Source organism: Dermacentor albipictus, chromosome 9 (assembly GCF_038994185.2).
Source record: "Dermacentor albipictus isolate Rhodes 1998 colony chromosome 9, USDA_Dalb.pri_finalv2, whole genome shotgun sequence".
Classification (NCBI taxonomy): Eukaryota; Metazoa; Arthropoda; class Arachnida; order Ixodida; family Ixodidae; genus Dermacentor; species Dermacentor albipictus.
The window spans coordinates 69,688,377-69,704,290 of NC_091829.1; the positions used below are offsets into that span (position 1 = coordinate 69,688,377).

At 48.7% G+C, this 15,914-nt stretch overlaps 1 protein-coding gene across 2 annotated transcripts in view; it reads right to left on the bottom strand.

The window, feature by feature from the left end:
* LOC135908571 (tyrosine-protein kinase transmembrane receptor Ror-like) overlaps positions 1 to 15,914 on the bottom strand; it is a 351,625-nt gene that overhangs the window by 143,471 nt on the left and 192,240 nt on the right. For both annotated transcript variants that reach the window (XM_065440375.2, XM_070526426.1), the window contains one exon: positions 4,688 to 4,847. In XM_065440375.2, the coding sequence (XP_065296447.1) occupies positions 4,688 to 4,847 (160 nt within the window). The remainder of the gene's footprint in view (positions 1 to 4,687; positions 4,848 to 15,914) is intronic.

Here is a 15,914-nt window from a genome sequence, read left to right on the forward strand (position 1 = left end):
ACGCACACCGATTGCACAAACACACAAACGACACGTAGACCCACGGTCAGGCGCTCGCACGCTGAAGCTATTAGCGAAGTCTCGCTTTAGAGACTTTAGAGACTACAGAGTTTTAGAACTTTAGAACTTTAGAGTTTTAGAGTCTTTAGAGAATACAGAAACGACTTCGCAGTGCGCAACTCATCACGATTGTGGTTCCCCGTGGACCTACAACCATCCGCGCTTGCTTACGTTACAAAATTCAGAGTAAATCAAGGAACAACGCCAAGCTATATTTAACTTGGTTTAAAGAGACAATAAATAGAGAACCACCTCATCTATTTAACTGATAAAGCGTTCTTTCAAAGCTATATTTCTGTTAATTTCGCAGTAATATGTTGTTTAACTAGAGGAGAGAACGTCACAGTTACATTTCTTGGTTCTCGTGCTGAAACCCAAGTGCCGGCACGTCAATGTGACGTCGCGGATTTTAAATAGTTTTTTTTTTAAATTTTAGGCCGTGCAAGCTCATCAAATGTTCTCGAAATTCCTCAAGTTTCAACTGTTAAATGCTTAAAGATACAACGTGGTTCATCTTAGCCGAAAAAAAAAAAAAGCAAGGGCCGAGCATACTTTGTCGAAATCTATGATGTCGCAGAATTGTTTTGCGGAAACGACGAGCCGTCTTCGCCACTGGTTTTTCTTTCTTTCCTGGCTTACCAAGTTTATTCTCCCGGTAATAATTACGTTATTGGTGTTGTACAACGGTAAATTGCTAATACAGCGACATTTTTTTTTGCGTTCATGTCACTGTAAATAGCTTTAATGGAATTCCATTTGCATATTATTTGGCGGGACAAGTGCAGTTGTGATTGCAGCGAACGAAACGAAAAGTTTCCCGTAATGAATCTACCGCTGGCACCGGCAGAGCAGGTAACGTTAGCACAACGTCACAGATTTCAAGGTATATTTGAATACTTGTGGGCGCTTTCTTTTTTTAACTGGTATCAAAATATACTAGACTTAGTGTCTCGTTCATTTTGAATGCCTTGCAAACTTTGCTTACTGATGAGCTAGTCTCGAGAAGGCGCTGACCATATCTTACATGGGAACAAGGAGGCAGCGTGGGAGTTCTGGGTCTGTCTGGCTTATTACAAAGACTGCGTTCCCATTAATGCTGACTTTCTCGTGTTCCGGAAGCATGCGTTATACGTTCATCTGGCGTAAGTTAACCTTCTTAGCTGATGCTTCTTTTCGGGAATATCAGTATGTTTATGCCAATCGCGATAATCGGTGCGAATTATGGTCCTGGTTATGTTTTCCTTGGCGTTTCCTTTGCATGTCTCCTACGAGCGATTTTCCATAAGTTACTCAGCTGAGAGTCGACGCTAACCTGTTATTTCATGGCGCTTCTTTTTCTCAATAAAGCAGAAAAAAATTGTAAGACAGATTTATATCGTGCTGGCTATCCCAAAGTTCCACGCACTACTCAGGAAAGAAAAATAAAAGAAGAAAACGAGCTGAAAAATTGCAGTAAGCACCACATACAACTTTAACACCAGTCACTAGTAGTGTTACCACGGGCATCAACATATCAAACACGTTCTACAGATATCTGGCACAGTCGCACGACACCGCCATTTTAATATGATCCCACACGACTCTATAGTCGCACGTAAGTGAAATAATAACATGCGCACAAACTTAACAAGTGTACCGCATAACACTCGAGTTGCACTCGCGCGCCCTCATTTTGTTCCTTTGTTCGCGCTGTTTTGTCTCCATCGCACTGGCGACAGCAAAGAGTTCGGAAACGCGGACGCTCCATGCCCCTAGTATAAAGAAACGTACGGTATCCCCACCTACGCCTACGCCGCTCGCTTCTGCTGTTCCTAAACAGCCGGGCTATGAGGATCGCGCTGCAGCCTGGTGCCCGTCTCGCAGGGGAGGAGCGAGAAAAGGCCTCGGTGGAGCGGAGAAAGATCTTTGCACTGCTTGCTTCGCTCGTCGGTTGTCGCGGACGCGCGGGAAACCGTCCTTTTTTCGGCATCGCGGCGGACGACGCTGCCGTAGTCGGTTAGGCAGCTGTCTCGCGTCGTCGCGCGCTTCGCGTGGCGACGAGATTCCCAAAGCGGTGACGCTCGCGCGGTTTCGGGGGTGCGACGAATATTCCTAGACGCGCGAAGGACGGAAACAGCGAGCGGCGTCGCCCGGGGGTTGAGAGAGAGAGAGAGAGAGAGAGAGAGAGGGGGGAGAGAAGAGGATGAAATTAAGGCTAGAGGGTGGCGTGTAACGAGGAAGAAAGGTTGAGCACTCCGACGGAATCTGGAGGGGAAGGGTACCTGATATACTGTAGAAGAGGAGGGAATGGAAAGACACGGGAAATACTCGAGACTGTTCGCCTAGGACTGCGACTTAAGGGACAGCAATTAACGGCTCTAGCAAAAGACGAGGAGAAAGGAAAGCACAGGATCAGCGTTTCGGCTCGCTTTAAATTTTAGCCTTGCGTTGTCGTTCGTTACGCGCGTTTTTTGCTAGCGCTGTTAATTTGTTGCCATCTATATTGCCATTTAGCCCTGCCTATGAGTGGACTTGCATATAAGTCATTCCTTCTCTTGTCATCATCGCTCCTTCTTTTTATCGTCCCTTAATTTTGCAGAGTGTCAGGATTGGGGGCTCAATCCCATCGCTCGAGATCCGTTGCCAAGATTGGAGTCCGGCATGAATTCGATGGTAGCTGGCCCATGCCGTCGTCCAACTTATCCACGCTGAGGACGTTGATGAAGGGAAGAAATGCTTCTCATCGAGTACGAGGAATATGGGTTTATTTACAGGATTTAAATCAGTCTAACATGACTGCTTGAGAAAAAGAGTGTCAGTCCAACATGACTGCGCGAGAGAAGTGTGTCGAGCATCCGCACAACAGCAGTTTTTATACAATCGGTCCGCCGGCGATACAAGGCGGCGAATGTTCGTTTACCCATCGTCAACTTGCCGCCGCCCCGCAGAACAGTTTACGTACACAGGGGTGCCGTTCCGGGAAGTATCGGAGCCAAAGGTGGGTAGCTCGTTGTCTTGCGTCCCGGTCAGGGCGTGTGGGAAGCAACAAAAAACTGCTTTCCCGCGGCAGCTTGCTCATGCGTAGCAGATCAGGTCCGCGCTGGAGAGCTCCGGCACCATAGTTCGCCCACCGAACTTGTTCTGTCACAACGGCGATGGGGCTGGTGGATGGAGGCGGTTTTCAGCACAAAGCTCGCGTCTTCGAACGCCTCCTAGCTGCAGCGACGGAGAGTGGGGGATGCGCGTCTTGTCCCCCAGTCGTAATTGGGTGGCAATTTTGCCTTGCAGCTCGCCATTCTTAACAAGAGTAGCAGGCGAGAGTAAGCTACAGCGTAGCCTGACCTTCTTCACCTTTCCGTAAATAAATTGCTCTCTCTCTTTCTCTCTCTCTCTCGACAACTACCCTGAACGCAAAGTTGACTGGAAAAACCTGGTAATACAATTTTAATGTCCACTTTTAGATGGAGCCATTGAAGGATAGGTGCTCCTGCTCATTTATCAGCACTTCAGGTGCACACTCATTAAGCTGGGCTAACAAGGTGCAGGTAGCACGGGAATTTCTTTGCTGCAGCGTGATGTGTTGCGTCTTTTTTTCCTCGTCGGAGCTTTCGCTCAGGCGAAAAAAGGAAAAACGGCTGTTGCCCCCGATACATTTCGACACGCACGTTCGCGTTCTTTTTCCCCGCGTTCCTCTATGCGTGATTAGACATATGACACACAAGAGGCTTCGGACAAGAGCCCGTCACGAAGCCGCGGAAGGCTTAACTTACTATCTCGAGTAAAAATTTTCATGGTTAGCCATCTCGGAGGCACATATGACAAGGAGGCTTCGTGAGCCAGTGCGGACACTACCCTGCCACCGGAAGTAAGAGACGAGTGAGAGGGAGATAAATGATTAGAACCGGGAAACGGGTGATTCACGTAGTGGATCGCACGAAGGCATAGGTCAAGCGAAAAAAAGATACGATGATGTGGAGGAGACAAAAAGAGGGAGCATGCTGACACGGGCAGAAGAGTTATAAGGAGATGGGGGGGAAGAAGGTGAAAGCCTGCGAGAAGGAGACCGAGGGGGATGGCAGGGGCAGTAGCGAAGCGCGCGGTAGGTGGAGCGTCGGGCGCTCGCATTCTATCGCATTCCGCGTCGGTTGTTCGGGCGCCCCGCAACACCGGTGGTTGCCGGGTTTGCGCCTAACGAGTTCAGCGGAATGCGAGAGGAGGCTATCTGGATCGCGCGAGGGCTCTTGGCAATGCCTTCGCGCAGATGCCTGCGCTGACCGCCAACAAACGGGGCGTCGCCGCTACTTTTCAGCGCGCGTATTACTCATTTCGTCGCTGCACTCTTAGTACTCGCAAAGGCCTTCACTCTATGAACAATGTGAGGACTGGCAAGTACTCTTATGGGCGTAGCTGCTCGTCCCAAGTTTCAACTCGACTTCCGAGAGTTCTTGTATGGTTCGGTATTGTTGTGTACATACTCCGGCGGAGCATGTACACAACCATACCGGTGGAGAGCGTTCAGCTGCGGTTACTGAGAGGCTTGTTTGCACGTGCCTTATTGTTCTTTATCAGTTTGTTTTTCTCGTCAGGTAAATCTCCTGCAGCCTGCACACGTACGGCAGCGAGTTTTCGGAGTGTGTTGTTTTTTCACCTCGGCGGCAGCGATGGCACAGAGGTCGTCTCCACCTCGTTGACGTCCGCCGCCTCGGAAGAAATGTCGAAGGGCGAGGGCTTGATGAGCACAGCCTGCGCTGAAGCCGGAGACTGGGGCTGCTGCACCGAACGCCTCCAGTGGCGAGCCAGGTCCAGCACTGCGCGGAGAAAGACAGGATGCACACTAGTGAGCGGAGAAATCACCCGGCTGTTGCAGAGCAGACATCAAGGTTTCACAAGCGAACGGCTGTTATTGCAGCATTTGCCGCCGACCTTGCCCGTAGTGCTGAATTCTCGTAAAAGGAAGCCCTCTTGACCGCCTGCCTTCAGTGTTTTTTGTATTTGTTTGCTTTACTTGCCTGGGTTGCCATGCGGCATAATGGGGGTGCTAAATGATATGAAAGCGTGGGAGCCAGTTTCGTGCATATATACTACAAAAGCGACCTACCGAACGTACTGTCTCCATGTACAATCGCTCATACTCATGTCGGTCATACCTCAACTTCACATCTCTAAAAACATTTTCGCGGACCGTTTGTGTAAAAGCGTGTCCAAAGTACCAGTGACGGGCGTCCTCTGGAGACGCAGGACCGGAGCACCTGGTACTGCATGCACATTGTCTTCACATGGTTGACCCCAGGCACAAGTTATGGATGATGTAAGGGTGGCCTTGGCCCGAAGTCTTCGTACATAGACTTCCTCTGAGAAAGCTTTCGTTCGTTCAGCCAAGTACCACACGGCAGGGAACAAACTAACTTTAGAACACGTCGCCAGATGGCGCCAACCTCAGCAGCGAAGAGCTTCAGCTCGTTACACCGCGGTGAATTACATCTCGATTCTGCCGAGCCTCTACCGTTCCGCTGCTAGCTATCGACACGACACACCACCCCAACAATTTCGCCATGTTCAGGTGCCGTATAAGTTGAAGCACACATGTACAGCAGCATTGAGTAAATGTATTGATTGCATACAAGGCTTTATCAAAGTGAAGTATACAATTTCGAAAAGAATACAACAGCGACGACTTGCACATATTGCACGCAATTACTTGTCACCATGAAGAAAAAAAGAAACGCATGTCTTTTCTACTTTCGTAGCGATCGCTGACTGCGCTATTTCTAGATTCGCTCGATCACTGCTCCCGAGATCAGTGACGCGCAGTTCTCAGAAAGATAAGAGAAAAACGGGCGGGTGGGCGTCGAGTGATGAATAATGAAACCGAGAGGTGGCGTCACACTTCAGCGGTCCGCGCACTGCACGGCCCGTCGCCTCGCATCTTCGTTCGGAGGCGTTACACAGCCGTGCCGCAAATGGCGTCGTATGTATTCCCGGCGCGCGGCGGGCAAAGCCGCCTTGCCAAAACTCGTTCGCTCTCGCTCTCTATCAAAATGGCCACCGATGCGAGAATGGACGGCGCGTTCGGTATACGTGAAACGCAAGCGTTCAGACTCGGCCCAGCTGAAGCAGCTGCAGCGAAGGAATCACTTCGGCGAGGAGAAAACAAAGCGCGCACCAGAACAGGCGAACGGCAGGCGATAGAGATCGCGTAAACAAGCAGAAAACACGCTACAATAGGTGCGCGAGCTACCAAAGGGCAGACGGCAAAATACTGTATAAGGGAGAAAAGCAGACGACAAAAATGTGACGCGAGCAGTGATAGCGTCGACAAAAATACAAGATCAAAAGGCGGGGAAAGATCGGGATCGCGCCGGGCACAAGGTGTACGCTAAAAGGGTTTTAATGGCGACGTGACCGGCGCGCCTAATGCCCTCCCTGCAAGGCGTCGCTGGCGTCACTGCGCGTAACTTCCGGTCGTCTGCACCCGTTTCCAGAAGGCCTTCTGTTTCTTTCGCTACTTTGGCCGTCTGCACTGCAGTGCCGTACCAGACGGCGTATGCGGGTTTCGTCCGCTTGCTCACAATGCCCGAGCTGTTCATTTGTTTTCCTTTCGCGTGGCGAAACGAAGAAAAGAAACTTTTCGCAATCGTTTTCTTCAATTTGGCCGAAAAGCGATTCCGCCGGTAGCGGCCGCGGCAGTAACTCACGCTACAGAAACAAAAACTAAGTTCACCGTGGAATGCCGGGAAGCGAAAGAAAAACTTTTCCCGAGCTCCAGGACAAAGCTATTTTGCAGATCACGTACACAAACCTCAATAAACACTTTGGCTCGTCGAACGGAGCCAAAGTTTCTGTGGACACTTCTTACAGGAACGCGGAAAGTCGATACAGAAAAGGATACGCTGGCTCTGAGAGGAAAGAACCCTTTCTTCGTCGTCCGCCGAGATGCACTTTCACGGTACGTAATGAAAACAGAAAGAGAAGCACGAAGGACGAACCATCTATCCCTTTGCATTCGACGGTTGTACGTCACGTGAACTTTCGTGCACCTTCGTTCGTTCTTCGTTAATTGCGCCGTCTTCTGGTCGAAACGAAATCATGCTTCGTTTAGCGGAGCCTTTCCCAACGTTGGTCAATCGAATTTGCCACTTACTACATTCGGAGCACGTAATCGATTTTCTTTGTCGTCTGGCCGAAACCAATGTGTCGTAATCGGGAAGTTCTGGCGCAATTCCCAAACGCCCCAAGTCCCAGAGCGGTGACTTGGCTTGATTTGGCTTGCATTGGCCTGCGGCCCCAACAGTCGTTGCGTCGTTTATTTCTTTTGTTTTCCCCCAGAACTACCGGAAAAACCATAAGACAGTGGATCTAATTGGGAAAGCGTCTCCCTGAAATGGTATCGCGCTAATTGAACCACGTAGAAAGATCAGCGCATTATTAGAGAATGTTAGCAGAGGGTCGTTTACGCTCAACTCTGCTTAAGTTTCACGCGATTAGGCACTGCAAGGACCTGCGTAGACTTGACATTTTTGATGAGCACGTCTTGCGGACACGGAAGCGATGCAGTATCAGCTTGGCTGCAAAACAACCAAGAAACCAAGTGGGCGCTTCCTCACGCTGTGCTCAACGGGCTTTATTCCGGAGCGAGGGGAAAGCGTTCCGCGTTTAGCTGCCGTCACGAGCCTTGTGGGTACGCACACTAGCGTTGTAACATATTCCTAGCATACGTCAGTCTGAGCTTTCAGCTAAAGCTCTCTGTTATGTAAATTCGGCGGGCGACCTTCACAAATAAACGGCATGTAAACCGCAACACGAAGTTATAGTTCAACCCAGTGAAACACTTCCTTCAAACCGTATTTGCGTTTTTTTTTTCGAAATCCAGACGTCAATTATTATTGCGGAAAAAGTGAGAGGTAAGGTTTTCCTTCTTGAATTCCACTCCAAGACCACACCTTTACTACGACGTCACAAATTTCGAAAAATTTTCGTATGCTTTTAACTTGTTCAGCAGAAGTTCTCAATGGTCTCTAGCTTGAACCTTTAGTTGCCTTATAAACTACAACACGCAATGTACTTCATTTTTATATTGATAGACAATTAACTAGCCCCAGCAGACGATAGCCAACTTACGAGGTCACGAAAATAGAGCGAAGGCGCCAATTTCCACCGCTAGCAAAGCTTCCGATAAAGCCGGGTTACAAGAAAAGAATGCTAATTTGGGCCGGTTGGTACGCGTCGACGTTAAATGGAATGAGAGAGAGTGGGACAGACGACGTCCGCTTCCTTCTGCTCGTACAGTACCCATTCGCGGTTACTATACTTAACTTCAACAGCTTATACGTACCCTACAGCTAAATACACAGGTCGGATGACTTAGAAATGCGTTACTAAATTACAGACACCTACGGGTGATTCTCATGACTTTGTACTTGCAACACGTACCTCCGTAAAGATGAAAGAAACTGAACAAGTGAGTTCAAGGCCTGCACAACCTAAGCAATGACAAAGCAAAATGTGAAATGGACTTAAGTCATGTTAGTGAAAAAAAGGTCATCATCGGTATTTCTCGAATGAGCAGTAATAAACACTACAGCTCCCTAAACTGTCCAGTCCACCAAAAAGAAAATGTTTTAAAACGGGGACGCTAAATTCACCGTATTGTGCAATTACTTCACGTTATTTTTCGGAGGGGAAGGAGGCAGCCGCCTGGAGAGCCAATCACAGCTGACAAAGATGGCGGTTTCGGCACTAAGAAGTAAACAGAGGATACTAACAGCACGACACGGAACGGCAGAATCAACATATATATATATATATATATATATATATATATATATATATATATATATATATATATATATTGCCGACCAGCGCAAACGACCACGCTGTTCACACGGTAGAGAGAGAGAGAGATATTTCACCCCACTGTCGGATTCTGCCACGTTGGCGGGCGCTTTGAGCCAATCAGAGAGAGCCTAGCCGCATCGCGGGCCAATCAGAAATGACAAGATGTGGGATTCGAGTATATGATTATATTAGAGAAGCAATTATACTAAATACGTCAATGACTAACTTCAGCGCTGCGTCTGCTCTCGTGCTCATTTCTTGCGAGCGATTAGTTTCACGAGCTTTTATACGTATACCCGTTTCCGAAGGCGCACGCTACTAATGCCCGGGCGCACACGTACGCATGCGCAAACGAGCCCCGCGACAGCCACGCGCGCCGCGCCATTACATCCGAGATTTCGATTTGATTGCAGCGACATTTGCACACGAAGGCGCTCGCCGAGCGGGACACAAGAAATGACGCGGACGACATTTGCATAAGAACCTCCGGAACTCTGAGAATCTGCATATTCGCTGGCTCAGCTGGGATTAGCCTCGTATTCTGTTCTCCCGACGCGTTTCTTTTTTGCCTGCTTGTTTTTCGTGTTTCCTTTTTTTTTCCCCTCTTTGTGATCGTGCGCTCAGCGGAGTGACTGAGTTGCCTGCTCCTGAACGGTTCCGAGCTACAGCATGTTGCTGCACTACGAGGTTTGCGAGGTTAGGAGATGTGCAGGACGCGCCAATATGCAAACGCGTGAAGGGCCGCGATCGGAAATCATCGTTCGAAAAGCGCGTTCAGTTTGCGTTCAGTTTCGCCTCACGCGATTGGCCTAGGCGACGGGCGCGGCTGACCACGTCGGCGCGGCCTAGGCCAATCGCATGAGGCGAAACTGAACGCAAACTGAACACGCGTTTCGAACAACGATCTCCGGTTGCGCCCCAGAGAGAGAGAGAGAGAGAGAAAAGAAGGGTAGGGAAGGTAGGGAGGTCAAGCAGAACAGCATCCGGTTTGCTACCCTACACTGGGGTGGGGGAAAGGAGAATGCGCCTCAGAATTGCGATTGAGGCAGGTAATTTAGCTTGTTCTTGCTATTGTTAAGAATGGCGAGCCGCTAAGCAAGATTGCCACCTTGCCACCCGATTACGACAAGGGGTGCAAGACGCGCACCTCTCCCTCTCCGTCGCTGCAGCTGGGAGGCGTTCAAAGAAGCGGCCTTTGCGCTGGAATCCGCCGCCTTCCACCCGCCCCATCGACATTGTGATGGAACTAGTTCGGCGTGTGTGAACAATGATTCCGGAGTTCCCCAACGCGGAGCTGATTTGACACGCATGGACAAGCTGCCGCGGGAACGACGTATTTTTGTGCTTCTCACGGTTCGGAGTGGCACGGAACAACGAGCGACCCTCGAGCGGCAACGATAGTTCCCGGAACGGCACCCGCCAACGCCGTCGTCGGGCATCAGAGCGCGGTTGCCTTTGTGTACGTAAACTGTTCTGCAGAGCAGCGGCGCGTTGGTGATGAGTAAACGAACAGTCGCCGCGTCGTAGGACCGGCGGATCGAGTGTATAAAAACTGTGGTTGTGCGAATGCTGAGGACACTTCTCTTGAGCAGTCATGTTAGACTGAGTCACTTCTCTCATGCAGTCATGTTGGACTGTTACCCTTTTTCTCAAGCAGTCATGTTAGACTGATTTAATTTCTGTAAATAAACCCTTTTCCTCGTTCTCGATGAGAAGCAGTTCTTCACTTCATCAACGATCTCAGCGTAAATAAGTTGGACGACGGCATGGGCCAGCTACCTCCGAATTCATGCCGTACTCCAATCTTGGCAAAGGACCACGGACGATGGGATTGAGCCCCCAATCCTGACACTATGAAAGAGACAGAAGTTCCGTCAGTGGAACTCTTTAAAACGACCACTATAAAGCGAATAGCCACGAATACGGTGCTGACTTGCATATTTGCAGGATTGGCTCTTCGAACACATATCTGTTACTTTTTACACTGACGCGGGCCTCATGCAATCTTGGGCGAAAAGCGTAATTAGTGTTGATACGCTTAGATGGTAGCTGAACTTTAAATGAGTAACTTTAGATAGCATATTTTATCTGATACCATTGATATCAGCGTCACACCAGCGGCTGCCCAGAAACTAGAGAAAATTGTGATGCGTCGGATTTAATAACCATTAATATGAAGAATGGTCACCTCAGCGCTGGCAGCTGATAATAGCAAGCACTTGCAGCTGAGCACAAGTTTGCGAACCAAGAGGAACAAACACGGCACGGCAGCTTCGCAGGCACGCGAAGATGGAGAATTGATAACCGGACTTTCTTTCTTTCTTTCTTTCTTTCTTTCTTTCTTTCTTTCTTTCTTTCTTTCTTTCTTTCTTTCTTTCTTTCTTTCTTTCTTTTTTTTGAGGAGCCAGGGTACTTCTGAAGTTCTGACAGTCAAGTGGCAATATGCTACTTCCAAATGTTAATACGAGAGATTGCGCAAAAGATAACGCCATAGACAAGTTTTGATTACGTTCCATACCCTGCAATGTAAACTGGCCCAGTAACTTCCCTTCGTTTCGGCGTCTTTCACGGTTTACCCGAAATCGGAGCCAATTCGTTGCCATGAACAGCTTTCTTGGGCGTTTTACACGACAATGCTGTCGACGCCGTGGGCACTAATGCCGGAAATGCGTCCCCTGCACTCCTGGCGGCCCAACGCTTCCCTATTCAACTTCCGTCAATAACCGACCGGAATCCGAAGCCATATCCGACTGCAATCCAGAGACGGGGAGGGCGCACGAAACGAAGGCGTCATTTCACCCGCCTAGCACGCTTCTGGAGAGAGACGAAAGCCCGAAACGCCACGGACAGACTCCCCCTATGCGTGGTTCGCTTAACCCATAAACTTGCTGCGCAAACGCACAAGCACGCACGCCCTCAAAAAACAGATTAGCTAGAAGAAAAAACGAAGCACACACACACAGACAAGGTTTGGGGTCGCTGACTCAAATCCGGTATGACAACGGAGCCATGCGGAACGAACGTGGTCTGCTAGCGGAAGCCGAGCAGACGACCGAGACGCTGCGGAAGGGTGCGCCGCGCCGCCGCACAGTGCATTATGGGAATTAGCATATAGATGGAGGGCTCCTACCCCGCCCTCAGCATTGCCCGAGCTTATTTCCTCCACACAATCTATACGCCTCACGCACACATACGCACACACTCTTCCACCTCTCTTGCCGCCTCCAAACGGAAGCGCAAGGTAGGAAGTCAGGGAAGAGATAGTCCATAGGATGAGGGAGACGGGGTTGGGGGAGAGGTCAGAAGGGCGTATGACGGTGACGATGATAAAAAGGACGCGCGAGAAACGTACATCCGAAAGCGCTTATCTGCGCGGAACAAAATTCTACAGGCAATATATTGGGCGCAGAGGCGCCAATTCTAAAATAAAGAAAATCGCCGTAAAAGAGCGAAGCAGACTGCTTATAGAGGGCGAGAAATAGCGTATACACTTCTGCAGAGTGCACGCGTTGTAAGGTTGTGGAAATATAGGGAAGAGAGGGACTGAGAATTATTTAACACTGAGTGAGCGCACAGTAAAAAATATTAGCAAAAGAACATTCACATTAAATATGATAACAAAAATCAACTTACACAATATGCGCGTCTCTCGTGAGAAACAAAAATGAAAGGGGGAGAAATCTCGTCTAATACATAAAGTTCATGCGACTAGAGAAGTTGACAGGAACGTGCAAAGGAAAAGAAAGAGAAAAAGAAAGAAAAACTAGAACAAGAAGGAAAGGTACCATGGAGAGAGCGTTCAACATGAATGAAAAAAAAAAGAGAAAAGATTAAGATACGAGCCCAGAAGTTTTGAGTCTCCGGCTACGTTTTTTACAGCGAGCTCACGAGACACTCGCTATTCGATTATGGATCGAGGGGCCACCGCATTACCTTAGCCTCTCTCAATTTTTTTTTTGTAAGCTTCTGTTCAATTAGATGCAAAAAGGCGTATAGTGCGGCCCAGCCTCTGTGAAACGCCAGAAGTTTCTTATATTGGAGACGAAAAAAAAAAAGGCGGGCGTCGCTGTATTCCGCACGGTGCACCTAATTTCATCCCGAGCAGTCAGTCTCCATTATGCAGCTCTCGCGCAGGCGGCATTGAAAGCACCCGACGCGTGAAAGGTTGCTTGCTTTGCATGCGTCAAAAGTTGAACGCCCTCCACACTTTCTGGTCCGCATATGCCAGCGCGCTTCGAGCGTTACAAGCCATCTGACTTTCCATTTGAGCAGTTTTCGGCGTGCTTATTAGGCTGATAATACGTTTATTTGGTTACGTAGTGCCAGGAAAAAAAATTATACAGTTGGCTAGTTGATTAAACATACTATAGAATACGTAGTATCATTCATTGATTCGTTAATTTCAGGGTTAACTTGCCAAAGGAGCGCCAGGGCTGTGAGGGATCAGGGCTCAGGGTTAGCCTTCGCCGCCGGTAGCTCCTTCGGCGAGGGCGGCGATGTAACTAAATACACGGACTTTTTTTTTCATTGCGACTTCGCAGGTACGCGGGGATTCGCGGTGAATAATCGAACCCGCCCCATCGCGGTCACTAGCAGGACGTCATAGCAAGTTAGCCAATCAGACACAGGGACGTTTATTAAGATCAATGTACTCGTAATGTTGAACGAAATAAAAATAAAAAGAAAGAACAGCGTGAAATTCGAATACGCGAAAAAGAATTATCAAAGTACAACAGTGCAATGGGGTCAATTTTGATCGAAGCTCAAATGTCATCGGCTTCCTTCTCGTCACCACTGGAGAGGATCGACACAAAGACGTAGCGTACACACAAAGCTATATATAGATACTGTATACAGAAACAATGCTTAATGATGTGAAATACGTGAGACTCGGTCTGAGGCACATTCTTCTAGCGAACTATTCTGCACTGGGGGGAGAGCAAAATAGGAACAAGATGGGGGACGATGGCGATCACTCTTAACGCGATTAACAGTGGCAGGTCGAGGGCGTATACATTGCCACTCGACGCTTTCAGCTCGGGCGAGTACGGCACGGGTTAACGAAGGCACGTATTTGTGCCGTGTTATTTACCGTAAAAGATTTCTTTTACCCTTTAAGGACCAGACATCGGTTCACACTAATGAAAAATAGAACAACGTATTCATCGTTATTTCTGGCCACGGCTAGTAGTCTCGTAAAAAAAAAAAGAGAGAGAGAGAATTTAATGTTACGTGACCTAAGTTGAACTTAGTTAACAACTTTAAAACACACACTCATAGACATAAGTGAAAACTTACAAAATTGTACAGATCGAAATCATATGTTGGGAAAGATGTGAGGCGAAGCTTCAGACAAGCAGCGCGTATTAATACCTATGAAGCTAATGCCGACAAAGCCGGCAGGTTACGCAGGGAAAGCTTCGCCAAAAACGTAATGTTGCATACACTTACTCACTCTCACTCTCTCTCTCTCTCTCTCGCACACACACACACACATACACACACACACACGCACACACACACACACGCACACACACACACACACACACACACACACACACACACACGTACAGTACCATTGCCTTCTTGTTACGCCCACTACATGGCTTATCGATTCAACCACGCTGACGCCAAATGCTCGCAATTGTGATCGTGAGTGCGTTCACTCGCTCATTTCCCACTGCCAGCAGGCAATAAACATGGTTGTGCCCCAAAAGCCGGCCACGAAAGCATCCAACACTTGCAGCGTCGTCTAATAAACTAATCACCCATTCAATCAAGCTCAGACGCGCAGACACACGCGAGTTGTACGCTGGAAACTTCGGTACGCAGAAAACCACTTTTCGAAGCACTTCACCTCTCATACCATTCTCATCCACACTCCGCTTCCTCCACAAGCGGCGACAAATGAGCCTGCAGGTATGTTGCAGTACATACCGAGTCATCGCCATCAAAATCACAGCACGCACTGCACGCCGGGCTGCACTCCGTTGTTTTCCTGATCGGAGAACGCATTTTCTTACCTCTTTCTTCTTTATTTTTTTTTTCTCACTGTCGACGATTTCCTTGTGCATGGCGTCGAAATGCCTCGAGCTTTAAATCACGGGAGTCTTGTCGCGCATGTTTCGTTTTTCTTTCCCTCAAAACGTTTGTTATCGTTATTATGCGCTATATGTACACTTTATTGTGGGGGAGGGCGGAGGGTAGGTGCGGAGACGTATTCTCTCCCGGAGAACAATCACTGCATCGCGAGTGCCTCCGCGAAAGACCCTTTTGGACCGGAACTAGGGTAGGAAAACAAAAATGGAAAAGTTATCCCGAAAGGCATAAATCGCTCGCCGATTCCGCACCCTCCGCGACAAACCTGTCAACAGCGTTTCAATCTGTTGTCCTCCCGAGCGGCAACAAAACTAAATATAAACGCGGCTCGTAACCGCCGGGCGTTCGCCTCGAGAGGGAGCAGTTTAAAGAAAACGATAAACAAACAAATCCACACTTGCGCAAGAAACCACCGGAAGGCACTCCGGCCGACTCAAGACCGCTCCAACAATCTTCCCCTTTCTTCTAGTCATCTATTCGTTTCGTACCTGCTTCCAGCTTCTTTCTGTCTTTATTTTTTTTTTGTAATTCTCACTTTTTTGTTTTTAGCATAGAGGTGCGGAGGAGACAAACCGAGAACTTTCTCCTTCCGGACAGTATTGAACCTCACCCGTTTACTTCAGCTTTTGTGTTTTTCTCACCACCTGGATTTTCTTTCTAAACAGGCGCTCGTGAAGATCTACCTTCCTCAGAAGCTGCTTTGACAGGAGTGGCGATAAAGGGAACGCCAAGAAGAAGAAGCTGAAGAAGAAGAAGAAGACGACGCAATGCTTGGTGGCGTACGCCAGCGTGGTTCGGCAGGTGCCTGAACTCCGGATTTTTATGGGCACGCCCCTCATGTTTTTGCACGATCGGGGCCAAAAAGACGGGGCGATTGTTCCCCTCAACCTCCTCCGCCGTTCCTGCGCGTTTCACGCTTCGTTCGCATTCCCGTTTTATAC